The 24,468-nt window shown below is 36.3% G+C and overlaps 2 protein-coding genes and 1 pseudogene across 2 annotated transcripts; 2 read left to right on the forward strand and 1 right to left on the reverse strand.

Annotated features, from left to right (window-relative positions):
* Positions 1 to 3,883: 3,883 nt before the first annotated feature.
* On the forward strand, positions 3,884 to 5,513 carry LOC130712322 (octanoyltransferase LIP2p, chloroplastic-like; annotated as a pseudogene).
* Positions 5,514 to 7,603: 2,090 nt separating this feature from the next.
* LOC130712090 (telomere repeat-binding factor 2-like) lies at positions 7,604 to 15,633 on the forward strand. The gene is made up of 7 exons (XM_057561923.1): positions 7,604 to 7,768; positions 8,525 to 8,746; positions 8,919 to 9,130; positions 9,843 to 9,930; positions 10,574 to 10,657; positions 11,113 to 11,465; positions 15,229 to 15,633. Coding segments are annotated over exons 2-7 (888 nt in total). The 5' UTR covers positions 7,604 to 7,768; positions 8,525 to 8,596; the 3' UTR covers positions 15,230 to 15,633.
* A 421-nt stretch (positions 15,634 to 16,054) lies between these two features.
* On the reverse strand, positions 16,055 to 21,347 carry LOC130711804 (pentatricopeptide repeat-containing protein At5g67570, chloroplastic). Its single transcript, XM_057561548.1, has 9 exons — positions 20,727 to 21,347; positions 20,356 to 20,547; positions 19,692 to 19,773; positions 19,410 to 19,598; positions 19,206 to 19,319; positions 18,608 to 18,701; positions 18,367 to 18,524; positions 17,326 to 17,763; positions 16,055 to 17,085 (listed from the first exon to the last, which is right to left on the reverse strand). The coding sequence occupies exons 1-9, from the start codon at positions 21,299 to 21,301 to the stop codon at positions 16,252 to 16,254; spliced, it is 2,676 nt and encodes an 891-aa protein (XP_057417531.1). The 5' UTR covers positions 21,302 to 21,347; the 3' UTR covers positions 16,055 to 16,251.
* Between the last annotated feature and the right edge of the window lie 3,121 nt (positions 21,348 to 24,468).

Here is a 24,468-nt window from a genome sequence, read left to right on the forward strand (position 1 = left end):
TCGGACGGTTTTGGAAGTGTTAAGTTGTGTTTTCTTGGTTCAATAGACGGCTGAGATGAAAAGTTGGATAAGAGATACGGATCGTGAAGTCTAGTTGTCTTGTTCTGATTGGTTCTCTAAACTGACAAGAAGAGCTTCTTTGAAAACATAGCTAGTTGTCCACGTAGGAAGCCAGATGGGATTATTGTTGCATTTGAATTGCCCTCAGGGTAATTTTTTGGTATTGTCTCACATGAGACAGTTTCAAAACATTCCCAAATCAACAAATAAAGGCATGACACGTGTTATTTCTATTTATTTATTTTTTATTTTTAATAGACACAGAATATTCAATCTTTGAACCCCAACATTTTACTAAACTAAATTTTAGTCCCAACGACTAATTTACATTATTATACTTTTTTTCTCAAGATGTAATAAATTATAATTTCGACCATGAAAAAAACGTATTTTCATCGTGAACATCATCTTCTTCCTCAGTCCGCCGATGTACGCCCCGCAGAGTGTCACTCGCCGCAGACGGCTGACGCTCGTCGTTCGCCGAAGATCACCGCTCGCCGCATCCAAGACCTAATAATGACGACGGCAACAAGTCGAGCGGCACGTATGGCGAGAGGATTTGTAGGCGAAAGGCTAGCGTCACCGGCGGCGGTCTGCGGCGAGCGGCGATGGCGAGAGGTGGCGGCAAAAGATTTTAAGGATGAAGTTTCTTTTTTTTTAACGTGGTTGAATTGATTTTTAGGGTTATTAAGTTTTTTTTAACTAACGGTTACAAAGTCAAGATTTGTGATAATTTTTGAAATACAACATAAAATATTGACTGCTGAAGATTTAAAATATAATTTGATAAATGTTATGGGTTAAATCATAATTTTTGATATCTTGAGAAGAAAGTATAATAATGTAGATTAGTTTGGACTAAAATTTAGTTTAGTAAAATGTTAGTGTTAAAAGATTGAATATCTAGTTACTACTAAAAATAAAAAAAATAAAAAAATTGAATTAACATGTGTCATGCTTTTATTGGTTACATTTGAGACTGCTTTGAAACTGTCTCAAATGAGACAATAGCCAAGAGGTCACCTTGCCCTCATGTATTGCTTGCGGATCAAGTAACTTTATTCTCATTACTATCCGATTAAAGATAAGGGTGCTCACTAGGGTTGACTATTTATATTTTGGGGTAATTTTGACAATGTATACCCTTTCGTTTACTTTTCTCTTTCTCCAACCTCATCCCAACCAACCACCAATCCACTGCAATTGTCATCCCTTCTCATCATTCTGCAACCATTGCCTCCACTGCCCCCAAGCTTCGACCCCACCTCTGTTCCTCCACCGGCAATTAAAAACCCTTAAAGTTTCAACTTTTATACATAAAGCTCCAACCCTCCTCCATAGCGGCTATGGCAGCACCAACGACAGCAACCACCTCATATGAAACTTTTCTCATTCGATGAAAATGCATATGAACACAAATTTGAAAGCTAAAAACGCATATATCTTCCCTCATCGATGAATACATAGATTTGATGCGTGGAAAGTGTAGCAATCATTTCCCCTTCAATGAAGTAAAAACTACAACCTTCGTTGGTTGGTTAGCGAGGTGGCAATCAAATATTATATCTCTAATTTATCGCATCTTGTGACACGTTGTGCTTTCTCTTTCTCAATCATTGTCAAAGTTGTTGTTGTTCGTTTCTTGTCACATTGATTTAACGTTTTGGTGCTATTGATAAACACTTATGTATCTAGATAAAATGCTTTTGAGATGCACTTGATGAAGTTGAAAAGATACATACCCAATTTAGCACTTGATGTATCTATGAGAAAGTGCTTTTGAGACGCACTTGATAATAAGTTATTAAGTAGAGTGTATTCACATTTGTGAAAGTGCTATTTGAGATGCATCTAAATGCTTATAAGACATATTTAATAATTATGTGAGTGAAATGGTAAAAGTTTCCCTCAATGAAAACACTAATGTATCCCAAGGTTCTTAAAATGACTTTATTGTTATCGTGAATTATTTACATGTTAAAGTTAAGGTGTGTAGTAGGGGTTCCAACCAAGTTCAATTAGTTCAAGAGCAATTCACTTTTTGGATAAAAGTTGTTGCTTCACTTCACTACGCATTAGTTCAAATCGTTGGACATTAACACTTAAGCACACAATTAACTTTCTTTACTCATAAATATTTTTAATCACTTGATTGCCATTAGTGGGGATTGAAGGATTAATGAAACTAAATATTTTATTTGAAAGTTTTCAATCAGTTGCACCATGGTGATTTTATCATCATGATCGGGGGAAACCGATCAAATCACTCAGGGAGGTATTGATTGAGGAGGAAACGGTGTAACTCCGAGCTGAGGGATGATGGGGTAGTGTCTGGAGTTGGCTGGAGGGAGACGTTGAGTCCGAGCTCCGTTGATGAGCTCGAGAGGGTTCCCTGTAAAGGCACCCTGGTGCCTAAGTTAGTGGTCGAGCCATTGAGGGAAATCTTTAGGCTAAGTTATGAGTGTAACGTACCTGGTGCCCTCAATGAGAGGGCCTTATATACCTGATAAATTTATTGCTACAAAATAGATTAAAGGCTTAAGTAATTTTTTTGTCCTTGCAAAATAGTTCATTCTTTTTTCATCCCTAGAATTTATTTATTTATTTTTCATCCTCAGGAAAATACTAGTTTTAATTTTCGCCCATACTGTATGTTTCTCCATCCAACCTAAACGGAACCACATGTGGACTTCGCAGTTATGTATTTTCGAAGGACGAAAAACCAAAAGAGAATTGTTATTGTCACCAACGCCACATCTATTCATACCACCATTTAAAGTGCGAAAAGTCCAAAATACCATTAAGGAAATAATTTCTTCAAACCATCCACCACCCGATCCTCATATTCTCTCTCCTATTTCTTCTCTCACCTTCATCATACCCATACACATCTTCATATCCATCTCCAAACTCATCCTCCTTCTCCTCCTATCTCCTCTATCCGTGACCGTCGTCGTCGTCGTTACAATCGAAGGTACTATGCTCGTTTGTTGAATACATATTTTTCTTACAACTAAACGCACTTTAAAGCGTGTGGCTTACACACTTTACATAGAGTTACTTACGCACGTTACAGTGCATTTTGTTGCAGATTGCGACAAATGCCTGCTTGTGTATAGTTTGTTTTTACCACTGTAGAAGCTATTACCATGACTCCAGTTAAGTCATATAGGGTCAACATGCCTTAAAAGTTAGTCAAAGTGGAGGATGTGCTAGTTTCTGTGGACTACATATAGTCTTCTACTTTAGCACTTCTTTTTTGTCTTATGTTTTAGCATCTGGTTTGGCATCTGTCCCGTTGCCTTCGCTCGCACTTTCAATGTGTGTTACTTACACACTTTAAAGTGTGTTACTCTCGCACTTGAAAGTGCGATAGAAACGCATCTTGAAAGTGCGAGCGATTAAATTTATAAAAGTCTTTTCAGATTTTACGAATATAAGGGTGACATGAATATATATGAGGGTGGTGACAATAACAATTCTCAAACCAAAATTAGGTATTTTCAAAGGTCGAGAAACCAAAATTGAGTATTTTCGAAGGACAAAAAAAATGCTATCGATGATGCTGACCATTAAGAATGGATGGAAAATCTGACTGCAAGGACGAAAAAACAAAATGTGCGACTTTGAAAGAATGAAAAAGAACAATTTTTTCGAGGAATGAAAAGTGTATTTTGCGGGGACGAAAAACTTATTTAAGCCTGGATTAAACTAACTCCATTTTTCCTCGTCTAGATCGCTTCCCCGGAGTGCGGCGGTCCTCCTTGTTCGACCGCCGGTGACACCTCTACTCCGTCGTCACAGCTTCGCTTTTGTTCCAAACATGATTGCATTGGGTTTCACCTCCTCTTCAATTCCATGTCTACCTCTCCGTCGTCACTCCACGAAATCATCCTCTCTCGCCGCCGCCCAGCGAAGAAGAATGAGAACCTGTGAGCTCTTGGATTTCCATCAGGTGTTGATCCCTTACGAAGTGGCGTGGTCGTTGCAGAAAGACATTGTCAGGGAAAAGAAGTTACAGATTGAGAAGGAAGGTGACGCTCCGACACCCTTATCCTGCAACACCCTTCTGTCTTTACTTTGGGTACTGGTAGTACCACCGAGCAAAACCTCAATTTTGACATCAACAACCCCTCCTTTTCATATTTATCGTACTGAACGCGGTGGAGGAGTCACATACCATGTCCCTGGCCAGATTCTAAAATAATGCTCTTTGTTTCATTATTGAATGTATTTTGCTTTTGAAATGAAAATTCATTTTTTAATGTGTTTTGCAGCTAGTTATGTACCCTATTATCAACCTCAGAAGACACAAGATGGATCTTCATTGGTACTTGAGGACACTTGAGGAGGTTGTCATTCGTGTCCTTTCTTCCACATTTTCAATTCAGGCTTCTCGGATGCAAGGTTTAACTGGTGTTTGGGTTGGTATGTGTCACACTTCTCTTTGTTACTACCTACGTCAACAATTTCTAATTACTCAATTTTCTTCAAATTTTACAACATTTGGGTTATTTTCCATTCCTGCATTTTTCCCTGGGGGGTTGATTTATTTGAGTTGATCACATGCATAACATTTTAGTTTCATGCATCATGGGATTGGAAAATCTGATCAACTTATTACTGGTAGTGGTATTACTAATCCACTGCAAAGTAGGTTGGATAAGTATTTAGTCATGATTTGGGAGTCTTGATAATTTTAGATGCTGCAAGAAATTTGGGTGATAGATTCATTGATTGTCACTGGTTGTAAAATTTGTGACTTGTGAGACTCCCGCCTCATAATTAAAAGTGGTGTCAGACATCTTACTAGTTTTGATTCCCACTGAAATCAATTGCATGTTTGGATCAGCTTATGATTCCTTAGAATCAATTCTGAAACCTTGAAACTACTACATAAGTTTCTCCCAATAATTGGCTGTGACTTTAAAATAAAATTTTGAAGGATTTCCAAACATCAAGACAGTGATTGCTAGTAACTTTTTTTTTTACCTTGCTTTGGTCTACTAAGTAGCAGCACTGCAATAAGATTGTACAACATGTTCAATTTCCGCTTTTGAGTTTATCATGAGTCATAACTCATAATGTTGAAGTTGGAGCAGTATGAAATCATCATCTTATTCGTCATACTTCATTGCATATTATTCCAGGAAACCAGAAACTGGCAGCTCTAGGTATAAGTGTGTCTCAATCGATAACCTATCATGGGTTGGCACTTAATGTCACGACGGATTTGACTCCCTTTAAATGGATCATTCCATGCAGAATACGTGACTGTGAAGTTGGGAGCATCAAGAGGTTACTGAGAGAAGCACAGTCATGTAATGCTCATGCATGGAGCAGCTGATTTGCATCATTTGGATGATGATAGTCTTATTAATGTTACTCATAGGTCCTTAATTGAAGAATTCTCACAAACGTTTCAGCTTGATCGAGTACCATTGCAAACTTGAATTTGTTCTATGTTCTATCCCTATATTATTTGCTTTTTTCAGATGAGTGCACAGTAAAACACCATCTGGCTAAGGGTTAATCACACTTGCTCCTCCATCTTGTGTTCCAGAATACCAATTGCTTGCAAAGAATGGCTAGCTGATAAAATTGTAAAATATTTCTCCAAAAGTTTTACAAAATAATGGTAAAAAATGAAGTGGCATTTCCCTAACAGAAGGAATGAATTCAACCATGTCTTTTAAATTTTGGTGGAATTATTTTTTTTGAAAGTAAATTTTGGTGGAATTAGTTTTGAAAGAATTATCATTGGAAAATATTTGAAAATAATATCTTCAAAGTAAATTTAAATGTCCTAGTCTTTGTTAAATTTTATGATGAAAACAAAAATTAAAAGGTAAATTTACATATATCATCTTAAATTTTCGGGGAGTTCGATACTAAAAATTCTCTTATTAAGTACTCTACTGTTTTTTTTTTCTTTTAAAAATAGAAAACTTGCTTGGATATGAGTTTTTTATTTATCTGTTTCCAAAGCTGTGTTCGTTTTATTTGATTGCAGTTTTTGGGTTTTTATTTAAAAAAGTTTTTCAAAAGAAAATTGTTTGCATAAGATATTTTCCAATATTAAAAAAATTTAAAATTATAATCTGAACAGGAAACATTTTAGAGCTATTATGATATTTTGATTTTAAAATCTGAAAATAAGTGTAGCAAAAAAGAATTTGAAAATAAGAACTGTTTTTATAAATATGGACAGTTTTTAAAAACAGTTTTTGAAAACAGGTAGTTTTCAAACAAGTTAATTTTTTAGTTTTTAAAAACACAAAAAAACACATTTTTGAAAACTATAATCAAACAAATCCTAACCTCTAACTTTTAAATTTTTTTATGGTAACCTATGGATTTATTTGTAGAATATATATAACCTTTGTATTAAATGCACTAAGCAATAAAAAATTCCTCTGTATTAAATAAAAAATGAAAAAATGGAATAAAATCTCCAAATATAAGAAGCTATTCAACTACTAAATAAATTTTTTTATAAACTTAATAGCCTACACTATTATCAAATCATACCCAACAGGTGTTGGTTGTAATGGTAAAAAGTGATTATTTGAACCTTAGGTCAATAGTTCAATTTCTAAAAGCCACACTCTTAGAGCATCTCCAATACTAGTTATTGTATATGAGTTCTTAAGCATTATTCATGTGAGTTCATACTTCCACATGTGCTTAAGCAAATCTCAAGCAACTTTTGTAGATTTCACTCCAATCACTAGTTCTTAGTTCTTAACATTATTCATTTGGTCTCACAATACCACATTATTTATATTTTTTATGCTAAGAACTCATAAAGCAAAGATGTTTATATAAGCACTAATTCTTATTTTTAAGAACTAAAAACTCCACGTCATCCATCTCTAGTGCTAAAAAACCTGGTTCTTAGTTATTAACTTAAGAACTTACCTCTAAGAACGAGCATCTCCAATGCTAAGTTCTTAGTTCTTTGCACTATTCATCTGAGTTCGTACTGCAACATGTACTTAAGCAACTCTTTGTAGATTTTGCTCAAATCATGAGTTTTTAGCGCTATTCATCTGATCCCACAATACCATTATATAGATATTTTTTATTTTCATATAATTTTGATTTAAATTTAAATGCTAATTTAATACTTAAATTAAATCAGCTGATGAATGAGAGAGCAATATGTTAAGATTCATAAAGTAAAACTCCTTATTTCTTATAAGAATTAAGAACTCCACGCCAACCCCCTCCAATGGTTAAAAACTTCATTCTTAGTTCTTAACTCACGAATAAGAACCAAGAATCTTGATCGAAGATACTCTTATAAAGATATTTGACCTTCACGGCATCCGGTTTCAAATTGCGAGCGTAATTTAATCAATAAAATATTTAAATCATGTCACAACACCATCACTTTAAAAATTGAATAAAAATCGTCATCTTCTTGAGTCTATTGAACTACCAAAACTATATAACATTTTTTAATATTAATAGCAAAATGCTATGGAAAAAAATCATGTGGCAGAATAACAACAAGATCAAGAGACACATAATATTTATTCACACATCGGTCGAATAAGAATAACAACAAATTGCATTTACAAACATGTCTCTCTCCTTCTTCTCTTCGCCGGTGTAGTTCTGCAAAATCACCATTCGGATATTCGATTTCTGTGCCTGAAAATGCTTCATCTTCTCCCAATCCTCACCATCTCTCACTGATTCGGTACTCCTTTTTCTCATCAATTCTCATCTGGGTTTCAAACAATCTGTTCTTTTTCTTGTCCAAGTTCAATGAATGCATGTGATTCTAGTTTTTTCTGGGTGGTTGTTTTTTCTGATTCTTTACTCAAAGTTTTGTTCTTTTCTTTCTGGGTGAGCTGAAAGGCTGTTACTTTTCATTTGATCGAGTTAATGAGATGTTATAAGTTGAGGAATCATAATCTTTATTGTTTGTAATTTGATGTAGTAATGCCTATGATCTTAGATCATTCTGGGTTGTGTTCAAGTTTCCATCTTGCTTACACTAGGCCTAATTGCTTAGCCAATCAATTCAACAGTGAATTGTAGAAAAAGTTCTGCATGTTTCTGACAATGTTGTTGATTGTGATTGTGAATTGTGATGCTCTTTGCAAGCCAAATGATATGAAATATATATTGCTAGAGTTTGTGGGGTTGTTCTCTTGTGTGACATTTGGTTACTTAGTGCCTGTTTGGTTTTCAGTTTGAAAGTGTTTTCACCCAATAGAGGTCCAAAGCTTCTTTCACGTTTGGAGCATTGGAATGTGTGATCTCGAATTCCAATGCCCCAAACGAACTTCCAAACTGAAAACCAAACACAACCTTACTAGTGGATGCGATTGAAGTGAATTTGGGAACTAAGATCAATGTTTGGGATTTTTGGGATGAATTATGTTTATTTAATCAACTAATTTATGATTTATTTTAGTGTTAACTTTGTTTGTTGGTCAACAATTTTCAGATTTTTCTTGTTCAAAGGTTCTAAGGTTTCCGCAAGAGTAGGTGCAACCAAAACGGTGTCGGCTTTCGTTCAATGGGTGCTCCTAAGCAGAAGTGGACTGCGGAAGAAGAAGCGGCGCTGAAAGCCGGAGTAGTCAAACATGGGGCAGGAAAATGGCGCACTATACTTACAGATCCTGAGTTCAGTTCCATCTTGCGCATGCGTTCAAATGTAGATCTCAAGGTATGTCTTTTCACTGGTTGTGGAAGGTTGGGAATTTACTATTGCACTAGCCAAATGATCACCTATGCATTGCATCATAAGAGATGCATATATAGTGTTTTGCTTTGATCGAATTCCCAAAATTATGGTATATCTTTGATGTACTAGCATGTGTGCTTTGAACTGTGAACAGGATAAGTGGAGGAATATAAATGTGACAGCAATATGGGGATCCCGGCAGAAGGCAAAGCTTGCTCTTAAGAAGAACCTTCCACCCCCCAAAATTGACAATAGCCATTTGGCCTTGAGTACAGTAGTTCAACGTGAAGAAGTTCTTGACACTAAGCCCCTTGCAATTTCTGATGGAACATTGCAATCTCCTAATTCAAAAGACCATATGTCAAGGTTCAAGAACTTCCAGCTAAAGATTCTTTATCTCGAGAAAAGAAATTATCTCCGTAAATGTGGTGCTTAGTTGGTTTAATTTTGTTCTTGAATAGCATTTGGACATAGTAAACTTTTAGATGTTACATTACATCCCATATAGTTTGTTCTAAAATCACATGAAGTTGTGTGCTGGTATACAAATTTTTATAAATGAATCAATAACTAGACTGATTGGCATACTGTGCATGGAATCTGGTGCTAGTACCTCATGTTGTTTCTGTGCTAAGCATGTCAAAAATATATAAAAAGGATGATTGATCACCTTTCTGGATTAAAGGAAAAAAAATGAATAAAAAACCATGGTCTATGCTAATATGAAATGGTTCATTGTATCTGGATGAAGTAATATGACTTATACTTCTACTTATTTTTTCAATTAAAATGTATTGGGATATACTTGATCTACACGCCCTCCCTGTATGCTTGTGATAAAAAAATACCACAAATAATTAACCAAGTCTTTGTACTTTGACCCCATTGCTAAATGAATTCATGCTTAGGTACATTTATCTAAATCTTGTTATATTCTACTGCACATTAATTCTTAGTTCGAAAGTATATAGGTTCTACTTGCAGTTATAAATGGTCGTCTTGTGCTGAAATGTTGAAATTATGCAGCAATATACTCTTGAGTTACTTTTTGAAGCAATATGTTTTTCGATGGTGACAGGTTGGGGGATAATCACATATTGGAGGCTATTGTCAATATGAAGGAACAAAAGGGTTGTGACAAGGTGGCCATTGCTTCTTACTTAGAGGTATTTGTACTTTACTTCACTTATGATTGTAAAATCTAAACACTCTGAGAAGCTAATGATCCTCTTCAGAAATTGAATGCTATGAAAGACTACTAAATGCCAGCTTCTGTTGGCCGTTTTTATGGGTCCCTCATGGATTGGTATATATGTAGACTGAGGCAGTAAATAAAACTTATTTGCCCCTTTTATATTTAACGATGGATTATCTATCTGTTCTTCTAAAATAGAGTAACTAGTGTCATCCTTTGTTGTGACTGATCTCACAGCACTAGAAATCTTTGAAACTAATTGGAAATATTTCTCTCCTAGGTCCATAAAGTGGTATGTTTTTTATTTATTACCGAAAATTTCAACTAGCTATGAGTCTATGACACGTGGCTCCCATGGTAAAACTAGCTACAAAAGTGGATCTGTTATTTTTATTTTATTTATTTTTTTGGGTTAAGCCTCTAGGTCTGCTCTCATCTGGCAAGTACAACCTGTTTTTTTTTTCCTCTACTATGCACACAAAAAATAGCATTATTAAATCAATCATATTATGCTATATGCTGCATATCTCATTTTAAAAATTGTTGTGAGTTAGCCTTAGCACATCAGTGCATCACTGTATCAAAAGTAATTCTGAAACTTTTCATCTCTTCAGGAGAAATATCAGTGTCCCCCAAACCTCAGAAAGCTACTATCAACAAAAATGAAGCATATGGTGGCAAGTGGCAAAATAATCAAGGTAATTGAATTATCAGTTACTGCAGTAGCGGTGTGCAAACCTGTGTAATAGACTGTCAATCTGGATAATGTGCATAGGCCAGACCTGGCGTTTTTCATGTATGACACAGATACTAAAATAACTTCTTTGACCTTGCTAGAAGTTATTAACAGAAACTGATTGACAATGAAAAATTAATTGGTTATATCGTTATCTATCTGTAAATAGATACAGATTTTCTTGTGGCAGTTGCAATTGCATATCTGGGCATTTACTTTATAAAGAGGGAGAGAGAGGGAGAGAGAGAGAGAGAGAGAGAGAGAGAGAGAGAGAGAGAGAGAGAGAGAGAATTATATTTGAGTTGATATATTGTCCCAAATAGAAAATAGATATTTCTTCTGTTACTTACCCATTTGGCATGCAATCAAATTTGATATATGATAAGCATATCCTGACTTTGTCATATATTTTGACAGGAAAAGCTTAAATACAGAATTCCGCCAAGTTCAGCAGTCTCTGAGAAAAGAAGATGCTCTTCCGTGATACTTCTGGAAGATAGGCCCAGAGATTCTCGAGAAACAGAGAAGAGCGATGAAGTCCACATCCTTTCAAAATCCCAAATTGATGCAGAACTATCTAAAGGGAAGAGGATGACAGCTCAAGAGGCAGCGGCTGCAGCTGCAAAAGCAGTTGTTGAGGCAGAACTTGCCGTTGCACAGGCTGAGGCAGCAGCCAGGGAGGCAGAGGCTGCAGAAGCTGAAGCTGAGGCTGCTCAAGTGTTTGCAAAAGCAGCAATGAAGGCATTAAAATGCAAAATGCTTCATTTCTGGTAGCTTCCTTACCAAGAAATCTACGTTGATTCTTGAGTCATAACTTAATCTAAATTCTATTTTCTTGTTTAGAATGCTTCTTCACATTCTAATTGTTCAAATAATATGCTGGTTATCTGCACCACCACCACCCCTGCATCAGCCACTCCTTGAGAATCTTCACATCATTATATGTTTTACCTTTTGCTCTTGGTTAATTAGAGTTTGACCTTATTTGGCCAAAGATAAGAATTTGCTCAAGACTTCTTACTCCAACTTTTTATCAAGTTATTCTCTGTATTTCTGGCAGTGTCTACTCTGCAGCTCTATTCCATACTTTTGCCATTCCTAGCATCCAGTTATTTCAGATTCTAGTATACTGTCTATAGTTTCTTTTGCCACTCAATATTAATACTTCTCACTTGAAACTGTACATTATTTTTGTTGAGATATGTAGATAAAATAAATAGGGAATAAATATATTTGGTATATTTTATCTTTTATTAAGATAGATCTTTTCCTTATTTAGGTGATTGCTATCCCTAAACTCTTGTATATATATATATATATATATATACATACATATGTATGTATATATATATATATATGTACTCAGCTTCATGGAATAATCAATCAGAATATTTCATTCAAGTTGGTATCAGAGCCTCTATGATCGAGAGGTCTAGAGTTCGATCCTTGCTCCCCTCACTTTCTAATTAAAAAGTGGAATTTAAGAAGCACATGGTAGGCGGGCCTTTGCATTTATCCACGCTTCAAGCCCAAAGGGCTCTTGCGTGAGGGGACGTGTTAGAATATAATATAAATCCATTAAAGTGACCCTTACCCAACAGCTTAAGATTTTGGGATAAGTGCCACTTTAATGGATTTATATTATATTCTAACACAATTTTTTTCATAAAAAGACTCATCGGAAAGATAGGGAAGGTGATTACAAAGAGGTAGGACGATCTAACAAAGAGATCCTCCTGACTACATAAAAATAAAAATGAGGACAAAGTGAAAAAAAAAAAACAGAAAAACATGGATGAAGCCAAGTTGTCCAATCTTTCAACATTTCTTTTAGAGAAATCCATTTAGAAGACGGTGGCTTTACACCAAGTTGAAGCTTAATAATGCCTAACCTTTTCCCATAGGAGATGCTCATCCAAATACATCTCCTTCATTTGTGAGAATTACACGTCAACCATATATACCAAAGTGTGGCATAGCTGTCAAATTGCCGCGAGCATTTGGTTTCTTCACTTCTCCCAAAACCAGTAAAGGTAGCTGGCATATAGGATTTCTAAGCTAGCTTTAGGGTGGAGTTAGGCCTAACCTGAACTCTAAGATGGTATCAGGGTCTATGCTAGATTCATTTATTGGGCCACCCATAAGTCGACTACCCGCAAATGTCTAGTCTTGTAAACTCACTCTCTAGATGTCCAGCCCTGGGTGTGAGAGAGGGTTGTTTGGAAGTCCTACATTGACTAATATGACTAAATAAGTCCTTATAAAGCGTAGAAAAAATTCTTACCCTTGAGCATGGGCAGAACCAGCATCTTAAGATAAGGGGTACCATGATCAAAGAGAGAATTGTTTGTAAACATTTCCTATTTATGCTATTTTTTATACATATCTATATGTTTAAGTATACATTTACATTTATGGTAAAATATTACAAATTACGATTCGATTTTTTTTTCTACAATTATTCAATTAATGATCTTGCATCGCTTTTAGTTTTGATTCATTCACACCTAATTTTCTCATGCATGATGCATCTCATTCCACTCACTTAATCTTCATATCTCTTGTTTTCCTATCAAGTCATCCGTCATATCTCTCATTTCTATTTCTTTTCTTCCTATTTCTCACTTGGTGTGAGTGAGATTGAAGTGTGAATAAATACTTGTTCTCTATTAGGAAAGTTGGTCTATATTAAAGTAATATAAAGCTCTTAAAATGCATCTGCGGCTGCGCCTACTTCTAACATGTCATGGGCTTGTGGCTTGATCAGAACAATAATTATTTGGACCGAACATATATCCCCATGATATATATTATATATGGTATGTATATATATATTACTATGACTAATTAAGTCCTTATAAAGGGCAGGATTGTTAATAGCGCGCCATAGCAGCCTAGTGTGGCAGGACGACGGTTGGCCGCGACAGCGTGGGTTTTGTATAGCAGTGGTAGCGCCCGTGATTGCGGCCATTTGCATGGGAGGAGCGGCGCCATAGCGGCGCGAGAGGAAAGAGAGATAGAAAACCCAGAATTGCCCTCAGATTTAACATTTGGTCAAACATTTTAAGGGTATTTTGGAGTTTTCTGTATTAATTAATGAAATGCTGCATTTTATAAAAAACCCTGTGTTTCATTTTCCTCCTTCAACCTCGAGTTCCAGCCGCTGCCAAGCCACCGACGCCAAACCATCGTGAGACCTCTGATGAGCACTAGCAAGTTTCCGACGACTGCTCCGGCGTACTTCAGCCTCCTTCTCCCTCCTTCTTTCTCCTCCTTCTTTAGCGTAGAGGCCATAGTGCCACATGCTATAGCGTTAATTGGGCTTTGCCGCTATGCTACGCTACCCGCCATTAACAACCCTGATAAAGGGTAGACCAATTCTTACCCTTGAGCAGGGGCGGAGCCAGCATCTTAAGATAAGGGGTGCCATGATCAAAGAGAGAATTATTCGTAAAAATTTCCTTTTTGTGTTTTTTTGTATACATATGTATATGTTTACATTTATGGTAAAATATTACAAGTTAAGATTCAATTTTTTATTCTACAATTAATGATCTTGCATCGCTTTGAGTTTTGATTCATTCACACATAGTTTTCTCATTCATCTCATTTCCACTCACTTTATCTTCATTTCTCTTTTCCTATCACATCATCCATCATATCTCTCATTTCTATCTCTTTTCTTCCTATTGCTGACTTCGTGTGAGTGAGATTGAAGTGTGAATGAATATTTATTCTCTGTTAGGAAAGTTGGTCTATATTAAAGTAAAATAAAGTTCTTAAAATGCATCTGCGCTACTTCTAACGTGTCATGTGTTTGTGCTTGCTCAGAACAATAATTGTTTGGACTGTATCCCTATGATGTATATTATATATGGTATGTATAGATATAATACTATGGTGTACTACTATAGAGCAAAAAAAAGCTCCAACCTTATATCATATATCCCTATGATGTATTATATATGGTGTTAATAAAGAATTGCAAAATCTCAGGGGTGACCATGCCATCCGCCCCTGCCCCTGAGCTAGTTTTTTGGGATAGAGTTAGGCTTTTAGCCCGAATTCGAAGAGTTATATCAAGCATTGCTTTTCAGATAAAGAGCTTATCCTTAGAGGCTCAGAGAGAGCTTTGGAGTTTGGACCTCCAAATAGTTTTATCAAGTTTGAATGAAACTATTCAATGTATGAATGATTAAGACTCAACTTTCTCTATTACATTCTCTTCCAACCATAAGTAAATCCCTAAAGGACCCTGGGTTTGTTAATTACAGTGGCTTAAAGGTTCTTTCCAATCTTTAATTAATGTTGTGTATTATTCTGATGCCTATGGATAAGTATTTGGCTATTTGCTGTTACTATTTCTTTTCGATTAGTTCTTTTTGAGCTTTAATTATTCTGTTGCCTATATGGAAGAAATTGGTCTTAGTTCTTTCTAAGCTTTAGTTAGTGCTTCTTTATCTGATGTCACATCGTAGTTTCAGTAAGTTCTTTTAGTTAAGGCGCCTTTTTAATGTTTGTGATTTTGTGCAGATGGTTCGTCACCAGCAGGGTTGGCTTGAGATAATAGTTCTGCTGCTGTGCTTCATGCCTGTTTTTTACGCTGTACATAATTTTCGGCTTGTAAATCTTGAATAGGTGGCATGATTCATGAAACATTTTGTCACGAGTCAGAATTAGTTTTTTTTAAATTCCCCCTTATTATTTTGAAAGGCAGTGAGGACTGAGAAGAAGGCTACATAGTACTAACAGAAGAGTGCTGCAATGGAATGGTTGACATTTCCACTTAGAGTAAATGAAAGGAAACAATTTTTAGTAGTTTTCCGGTAGCAATATGGATTTTCATTGACATTCAGATCATTTTTACACGGATCCTTGTTTTTGGTTATGCAGTATATTGATTTTCCCTTGAGGTTTGTCAAAAGTTATATTTATACACATAACATACCACTTCTGTCTTTTAATTTTTCTCCAATAAATAATACAGCATGACGGTACAGCACGACAGTGTATGTGTTATAGCCAATTTAGAGGCATTTGCTTTCTACTAACATAGAAAAAGGTTCAGAACCTCATAAATAAGGAAGGCAAGAGGCTCTTTTTTTTTTGTTGGTTAAAATTGTCTATCAGTATATACAATAGAGAAATCATTGTTCATCTCTGGTTGTCTGAAGATAATTTATGACTTATTTGGTTTTGCGTACTAGTGGTGTTGTATGTGTTAAAAATTCTCTTGTGATGGCTTTAAACAGTTAACGTTCCTCCGTGAGAATTACATTATCTGGAAACCTGCTAAACAGTATGAAATGCAAATGACATGACTGGAAAAGTAAGATATTTGATTGAAACCAGTATCAAATGAGTCGATTTGAATGCACACATCACATACAATTTGAAAAAGTTCTATGGACAAAACGAATTATGCTTGAACAATAGTACAATGTTCTTCTGCAGACAAAATTTAAGATGCAGATATCACTTAAATAACATAAGCTAATTTGCAGTGAACATTGTTTGCAATTTTCTTTTTCCCTGTTCAGCTAGTACATGTACAGACTACAGTAATTTGCTGTCACTGGCCACAAGCTCACAACCAAGTTGAGAGTTCAACAAACCATTATCCTCCTTTCTCATTTCCTTCCATGCTTCTAGTATTTCATATGCTAAGGGCTTGTCAATTTCCCCCTCATCATCATCATCTTCAGAACTTCCATCATCCCATAGCTCCTCATCGGAACCATTAGAAGGCTCGTCAAGTGCCAGATCATCAGCAAATTCCAGCCTATCAGCCCGTAAACTTGTTCTTTCTTCAATACCAAAACTTTGTTGCCTGCCAACCATGGCATCATTATCATCTTCAGCGACAACTTGATCAAGATTTAAGGTAAAAGTATCTGGTTCGGCGTGGTAACTACCACCAAGAATGTCAAACCTAGAATCAGCACCTTCAATCGTCATTCTCCCTGAAATATTCTGTGCATTTCCATCTCCACCATCATCAATTCCCTCATTCAGACCATCCACAGTAGTTTTACTTTCCAAAGGAATGATACTAGAGATGTTTCTCGATGTACCTAATCCACAAAGACGGTGCAATGATCTTGATAAATTGGAGACCGTTGCTTCTGATACAACATCACAATTACCGAGAGCATCCAACAACCGCTCTAGATTTTCATGACTAATTCTGTCATTGTTTTCCTTAAACAAATCTGTCCATTGCTTTTCTGTCACCCGGAACGGCGCATAAGCCATGGTGTTGACTAAGATGACAGCTCGGTCATAGTTATGTTGAGCTATTGCTTGAATCACCAATTCAAAAAAGAAAAGATGATGAGGAACTTCTCCGGCTTCCAGAAGCATGTCAAATGCATGCTCCAGTAGATGCAACTGCAGGGAAACAGAACTATGGCATCAAATTCAATGTTTAGAAAACATTAATATTAACTAAATCAATAGGGGGCAATATTTTGGGGTTCCATTGGCTAACTGTGGTCAGTAACAAGTTAAACAATGCAGTTGGATCTAATTGGTTAAATCAACCAACATTTGAAATGATACTATGAACAGAAATATAAAATAAACAGAGACCTTATAGTTATATAAATAATAAGGATACATATTTTCTACCTTGCCACCTCTTGAAGCTTTAACAAGTAAGGACATGTGCTTATTTTGATCCAAATTATAACCTGAGAGAATCATTTCTCTGTACACATGCTCAAAGTATTCCCACTGGTGTGCACTAGCAGATGCTTCCAACATTGAGTTATATGTGTATGCATCTGGGACAAGAGAGCTATTACCACCTCCCGAGCTGGCATTAAAATCTGATGTGGCTACCTTAACTTCCTCAAATAAAAATTTAGCTTTAGAAAACTTATCATTCTGGCCATAAACTTTCAGCATGGTATTTATGGTCCCTATGTTAGGAGAACAGTGGTCTTTCATGCATTCAAAAATACATGCACAATCATCAATATGTCCACCATCCATGGAAGACTTAATCATGCCAGTAAAAGTAACCTCCAAAGGCCTAGCACGAGGAAGTCTTCTAATCTTCTCAACCTGCATCCGTATTTCAAAGGAAAAGTATCTTAATAAGGCTTTATTAGTAGTAAAAGGCTCATCTAACCACGTCAACGCAGATAGAACACTAAAACCCCCAAATTCATTTTCAAAGAATTTGGCAGCAGACGGTTAGTCCTTGAGAAAGAAATTAAAGCCACCCTTATGGTCCCTAAGAAACTACGGGTTTGATTACTTTTTATTTTCTTTTTCTGTTTTCATTTCCATTTTTTATTTTTATTGCAAAAATGCCCCTTTTACTTAGTTTCCTATTTTCAAAGTTTTGTATAGAAAACAGTGAAAACAACTTTTAATTGTCTTCACTATTTCCTGTGTAAAACTTTGAAAACAAGAAACAAAGTGAAAACAAGGGGGGCATTTTTGCAATTAAAATTGAAAATAGCAAATAAAAATGGAAAGTAAACAGGCCCTACCATTGTGGGCAATCCTTCTTAGGGACTAATGTGTTGGTGCCAAAGCACTAATAGCCAAGATTCATTAGGACCATGGTAGGATTTTAAGTTTTAAGGAAAACTAATGCGTCTGCCATCAAATTTCTCAAGACGAATTTTGGGGTTTAATTGACATATGTAAAAAAAGTACCTCTGGAATAGCATCTTGCCACCTCCCATAGTAGCAAAGGCAACAGGCTAACTCATAATATACACTGGCTGTTCCTATAACTCCTCTTTTTTCCATTTCCCTGATAGCTTCCACAGCTTCATCAACTTTACCTTCCTTCCAGAAAGTTCTCACCAACACTATGGAAGTGAGAGAAAATATACATCAGGCCATCAGCTGCCAAATATCAGTAGCAAATTATATGAAAGAAGTAAAAAACAACCTTTATATGTAAGGGCTTCTGGAACTTCCCCACTTCTCCTAATTTGTCCAAATAATTCATGGACAAGGTCATAGTTTCCCGATTGCATCGTTACCTTATAACAAGTACCACCTGTAAGACTTGAATACAATCATGCTTCAAGGGTAATAACCTTCTCTTCATCAACCAATTTTCCCATTGAGGCATACAGACTCTCAAATAAAATATAATTTCAAAGAAGCTTGTAAATTTTTGAATACAATGAAAATCTGAACTACCATACAAGCACGGATACCTATTTCTGTATAAAATGGAACCACAGACAGCAGATAGCATTGATCACATTATCAAAAAATTCCATTAATAAATAAGTGAAAAGATTTTTTGAGAACACTTCCAAAAAAACAGTTGATACTTTACAACTTTTGATGGTTAATTTTTTTTTTTTCTTAAATAGCAGGAAACTGAGTTAACCATAGGGGGCTAAGTTGTTAGTGACATAATAGGCAAAAGACAATAGCATAAGAACAACAACCAACATAGATTAGCATTTTTCCATTCCGTTCTTCTTGAAAAGAAAAAGTACGAAGAGGCGAGTTATATTCTATCCTGAAATTACCTCCATTGCAAGTCCATAAGTTGCTCCATTAGGTTTCAGACCACTCTTCTTCAATTGCTTAAAAACCCATGACACGCCTTTCCACTGTTTTGATGGAACACAAGCATTAAGTACCTAATAGCAATTGAAGAAATCTCAGTTTAATCAATCTGCAAAATGGCATTATTAGAAAGTAAGATGATACATATCTAGTTGCTTTCTTACAGCATTATATATAACTATATCAGGTTCAATAATTGGATCCCAGTTCTTGCTGTACTTAAATTTAAATGTTTTGGGTTTCTGCTTCATGCATTCCACAATATTCAGCAACTCTTTCAGAAGACCGGCTTGACCAAGAGTAACAGCAATGCTGTGATATGCAGCCATATCAGGATAGACATCGATATTTCCCTGAACAAGTTGAGAGCAAATCAATCCATCTGGCACATTACAGTTAAAGATGAGCCCTTGTACAGAAAAACAAACTAAGCACTTGATCCTTACACGCATCAAATTGAAAATTTGAAGGGCTTCCTTTGGTCTTCTTGCCTTCCCCAGAACTGCAAGAAGTTTAGTGTATACAAACCTACAAAATCATTATTAATTTCTTCACAGGAGAGAGCAGATAATGCAAAGCACTAAGCACAATGGAATTATCAATCCTTAAGAAATCATTATGCATATTATTTGGTGGTTTAAGATACATAAATGCCTATTGGCATAAGAAACTTCAGTACGATGAAAGACGGAGAAGATGTGGCATCCCTACTTCCAGCAAATTTCCCTACTGTATTGTTTTCATTTCCTGTACTTTACTACCACAGTGGCATGTCATTTCATTTCATTTCATTCCTTCCATATTGCAATTGGCCGTGCCATATATCACAGAGCTTAAAGATATGCTCAGTTAGCACTTTGCACTATTCACATCATTTATAGCAAATTCGGATCATGACATTCATCTCTTCTCTGTTAATTTTCTGCATTCTATTCATTAACACAATACATTAACAAAAGCTGTTACATTCTGTCACTATGTTTAAATGGTTGTCTTCTCCAAAATTTAAAACCACACATAAACATAACACAGATTTCTCAAGGGCCCTTTAACAATAGCAGTAGGCCAAGACAAATTTATAAAGCAATGCTATGCTAAAAGAAAAACCACCTGCTTTGGTACTTCCGGTGATCCTTATAATTGTACACCCATTGAACCACAGAAAGAGCTTGCTTCCAACAACCCCTAAGACCAAGCATTTCAAGAATCCTCAACAACTGCCCCTCGGTGAATGGCAACCCGGACAGCTTCATTAACCTCGAAAGCTTCCAATCCTTGGTCGTTATCTCCCTATCACTCAACCTACAAAAAACAAAAAGCCTCTCTGTCAATAACCAATCATCCCAAAAACTTAAGCTCTTCGGCAAAAGACTCCGAATGATTCGATATTATATTTCTAACACTCTCCATAACTCCACAAAGATATCTAACCAACCCAAAAACAAACCAAACCAGAACACAAGTGAAAACTGAACACAAACCTCTCAACAAGGAACCTGATAACCTCAACCTCGCTACGCTTTTGAGTCCGTTTCAGAAGGCCATAGCTCTCATTATACCAATGCTCATTGATTTCAATGTCATCATCAAAAACCCACTTCAACTGATCCATCTTTCTCGCTTGGAACATCTCCTTCAGCTCATTCAAACTCTCCCTCTTGAGCTTCTCTCCTCCATACTCCCCATTCCCCCTCGTACGCTCCAAGAATTCAACCCTTTGAATCCCTTCCCATGGCTTCCCCACAACAGACAACCCCACGCTCTCTCGTTCAACTGCTCTTGTGAACTCCTTATACTCGTGCTTCAGTTCCTGGAAGTGTTGCTCTTCCGACAAGGCTTTGGTTTGAGATTCTGAGAGTGGAGGGGAAACTATGGCTTGTCGTTTCAGCTTTCGGTTGTGTTTTTGGATTTCTTTCTTGCGGATTGTGTGGACGATTTTGGGTGTGGGGTGGACACCCTTTTGGAGGAGGTTGCGGCGAATCTTGTCGGTGTCTGGTTCGAATTTGGCAACAGGGCGAAGAGGGAGAGGGTGGGCGTGGAGTTGCAGAGCTTCCATGGCGTCAGGCCTCACTGTGGAACAGTCATCTTGGTTTATGGATATTTTCTCATAGTGATATTTAAGGATTTTTTTACCATAGTAGTATTAAGAAAAATACTATTTACAAATTACAAACAATAAAAAATGTAAAAGGAATCAGTTCTAGGGCATGTAAAACTTTCGCATCAAATTGGGTCCCTAAGAAAAAAAATTTAATTCAATTAAGGTCAAATGCTGTCAGACCTCAATTTTGTCCTAGTCATCAATTACACGTGGCTTTTATAATTTTTTTTAATTAAAAAATTAAAAAAAAATTCCAACTCAATTATTTAATCAGAAACAAAAAATAAAAACTTAATAAAAACCTAATCTAATAATCCCTTAACTAAACAATCTAATAATCTAAATAATAAACTAACCTAATAATCTAATTATAACCAATACATAATTAAACCCTTTCATCCCCAAATTGAACCCAATTACAAATCTTCCCCATTCCCAAATTGAACCCAGACAAGAAACCAAGCTCTCCTTCCTCCTCCATCACCAAGAACAAGAAATTGGATATTGATGGGGTTTGGTACGGTTTTGGGTTTGGTACGGTTTGAGGGTAGTGTTGGATTTGGCTGCTGTGAGGCTTTATGGTGGTTGAAATGGAGATTGTGAAAGGTGGGTGGTTCGAATCAACGAGTGGGGTTTTGGTCGGGTGTGTGTAGCTGCTGTGTGATGTGGGTGTAGAGATTCAATGGTGGTTTTTGATTTTGGTAGCAGCTGGTTGCGGAGGAAAGGCTTGAGGGTTGTTCTTGCTTTGATGGTGAAGTGAGAGGTTTGTTCTGCACTGGGTTTCATGGAAATACATTCAGCTTTCTAAAAAATGAATGGGGTTTATGTGGTTGTTGAGTGATGGCTTGTGAAGGAGATGAGATGAGGTTCAATGGAGGAGTGAGAGAGGGAGACGTATCAGAGATTGAAGGAGAGATGGAGCTAGGTAGGAGGTTGAAGAAGGCTGAAGAATATTGTTCTATCCCAGATCTTTTTTTTTTTTTTTTCAGAATCCTGTTCTGGTTTGGGGTTGAACACAATGGTGGGTTTTGTTAGGTTAATGAAAATTAACATGAGTTTGGTTTTGATGAAGATGATTTGGGGTTAATTTGAGAGGGTTTGGAATTAAAAAAATTAAGTTTTAAAATTTTTCAATTAAAAAATAATTCCAAATGCCACGTGGAAAAGCTGAGTAGGCTAAAATTGAAGTCACTTCAGCATCAGACACACTTTGTCCTTAATTGAATTAAAAAAAATTCTTAGGGACCCAATTTGATGCAAAAATTTTACAGGCCCTGGAGCTGATTCCCTTTACAATTTCAGGGGCCTTCTGATGTATTAAGCCTAACATTTATGAATATTTCATTTATAAAGGTTATTCCTACTAACATTCTTATTCGCAGCAAAATGAGCGATGGGGAGTAGTGCCGAATGCGGTGTGGTGTCGACCAGATAGGACGAGGCGAAATTGAATTTTGATGCTTCATTTGTTGAGGGAAGCATGGTTGGTTTCCGAATTGTGGCACGGGACGAGAATGATGAGGTCCTGGCAGCACCCACATCGTACTCTATCGACTTTCTCGCCACTTCTGGCGGAGGTGAGCTACTTCATATGGGCTTGAGGTTGGCTATTGAGCTTGGGTTTTGGAGGTTTGTTTTTTATATTGCCTTCAATTGTTCCAATGGTGGAAGGCGTGTGCTGATGGTTTTTCTTATTTAGCTTATGTACTGAAAGAACTTTTGTTTTAGCTTTTTTTTGATGTTTTTCTGTTTTCGTTTGTTAGACGTTATGGAAATGTTGTTGCTGATTTCTTAGCACGAAACGCGTCCACTTATGCTGATTTAGTATGGGTGGAAGAGGTTCCTGTAGCCGCAGTTCAGTTTGTAACTCAGGATCTTTTGGCTTCAATGTCTCATGTTGCTTAATTAATGGAAGCGTCTTAAAAAAAAAAAAACGTGTTGTGCCTTTTAAAACCACCACTATTCATAAGAGGAAGAAGATGAGGAGGAAAAAGAAGAAGAAGTGAGAGTAAGAGATTTCACAAACGCCGGTTTATAAGTTACAATGGCTTTACCCATTGGGACAGTAACTTGCTGATGGTTTTTCAGGATACAACCTTCAGTAGCACATGATAAAATTTTCAAAAGATCGTCAAGTGATGACTGACGACAATTTCAACTTTTGAAATTACCAAGTTTTGGTTGTTGATAAAGTCATCGATAACTAATATCCAATTTTTTTGAGTCTGCCAAGTTATCGGCTTGTGGAAATTTCAAGTTTTTCAATTACTAATGACAACTTTGCAGTAATTAATTCCGCAAAAAAAAAATGATTTATCGCTAAATTTTCGACAGCCTGGCCGTCAATAACAACAGGATTTTACAATAGTTCAAGTCGTCAGTAAAAACTCATCGATAATTACGTGTTCTAATAGTGATCGCGTGAAGGTCATTCTTTTTTGAATAATGCTCCTTCATCGCACCTCATGGTAATCTTCCTCAGTTGATGCAAAGAGATCAACTCAGGATAAATGATGATAGGTAGGGTATGGATAAGGAAAATGTTCCTCAACCCTATTAGTTTTTTACCCATAGAGAAGAAGGACAATGAAGAAGAAGGAGAAATAGGGTATCAATTTGTGATTAAGGTTTAATCCTTTTACTGAAAGTGAGTTTCGGACATAAGGTTTTATCTTAACCATTTGGGAAGTGTACAATGCCACATAGTCTCACAAAGCCATGTAGGATCTTGTGTCCCTTGTTAGTCATGTTAGTTTTTCATAACCGGATACAATAACATTGACTAAAAAACCAAAAAAATGTAGATGTAGGGACCAAAACCAAATGATGCTTATTTTACAATGACTTTAAACTTGTTTAACACTTCAATGTAAATAATATTTTTTGGTACAACTCATAAAGAAAAAAAGAAATAACCGGGAAACCCTGAGCTAAGGCCTCAAATAAGTGACACACGAAGCGCCAGCCAATATAAGCAAACTCATACTCTCTAAAGGTTGCTCCACAACCATGAAAGCTTCATCCTGAAGAGCGCCATGCTTAGCCAAGAAATCTACACACGTATTCCCCTCCCTTAAAACATGATGCAGCACCGCATGTCAAGATCTCCCCAGAAGCTCCTT

Source organism: Lotus japonicus, chromosome 4 (assembly GCF_012489685.1).
Source record: "Lotus japonicus ecotype B-129 chromosome 4, LjGifu_v1.2".
NCBI lineage: Eukaryota > Viridiplantae > Streptophyta > Magnoliopsida > Fabales > Fabaceae > Lotus > Lotus japonicus.

Bases quoted from the DNA above. Each gene is read 5' to 3' on its own strand.
- LOC130712090 (XM_057561923.1), top strand. From the start codon at position 8,597: ATGGGTGCTCCTAAGCAGAAGTGGACTGCGGAAGAAGAAGCGGCGCTG. The intron at 9,131-9,842 runs GTTCAAGAACTT...CGATGGTGACAG, and splicing joins TCAAAAGACCATATGTCAAG to GTTGGGGGATAATCACATAT. The intron at 10,658-11,112 runs GTAATTGAATTA...ATATTTTGACAG, and splicing joins CAAGTGGCAAAATAATCAAG to GAAAAGCTTAAATACAGAAT.
- LOC130711804 (XM_057561548.1), bottom strand. From the start codon at position 21,301: ATGGAAGCTCTGCAACTCCACGCCCACCCTCTCCCTCTTCGCCCTGTT. The intron at 19,599-19,691 runs GTAAGGATCAAG...CAACTTGTTCAG, and splicing joins AAATTTTCAATTTGATGCGT to GGAAATATCGATGTCTATCC. The intron at 18,525-18,607 runs GTTGTTTTTTAC...TCACTTCCATAG, and splicing joins AGAAGCCCTTACATATAAAG to TGTTGGTGAGAACTTTCTGG.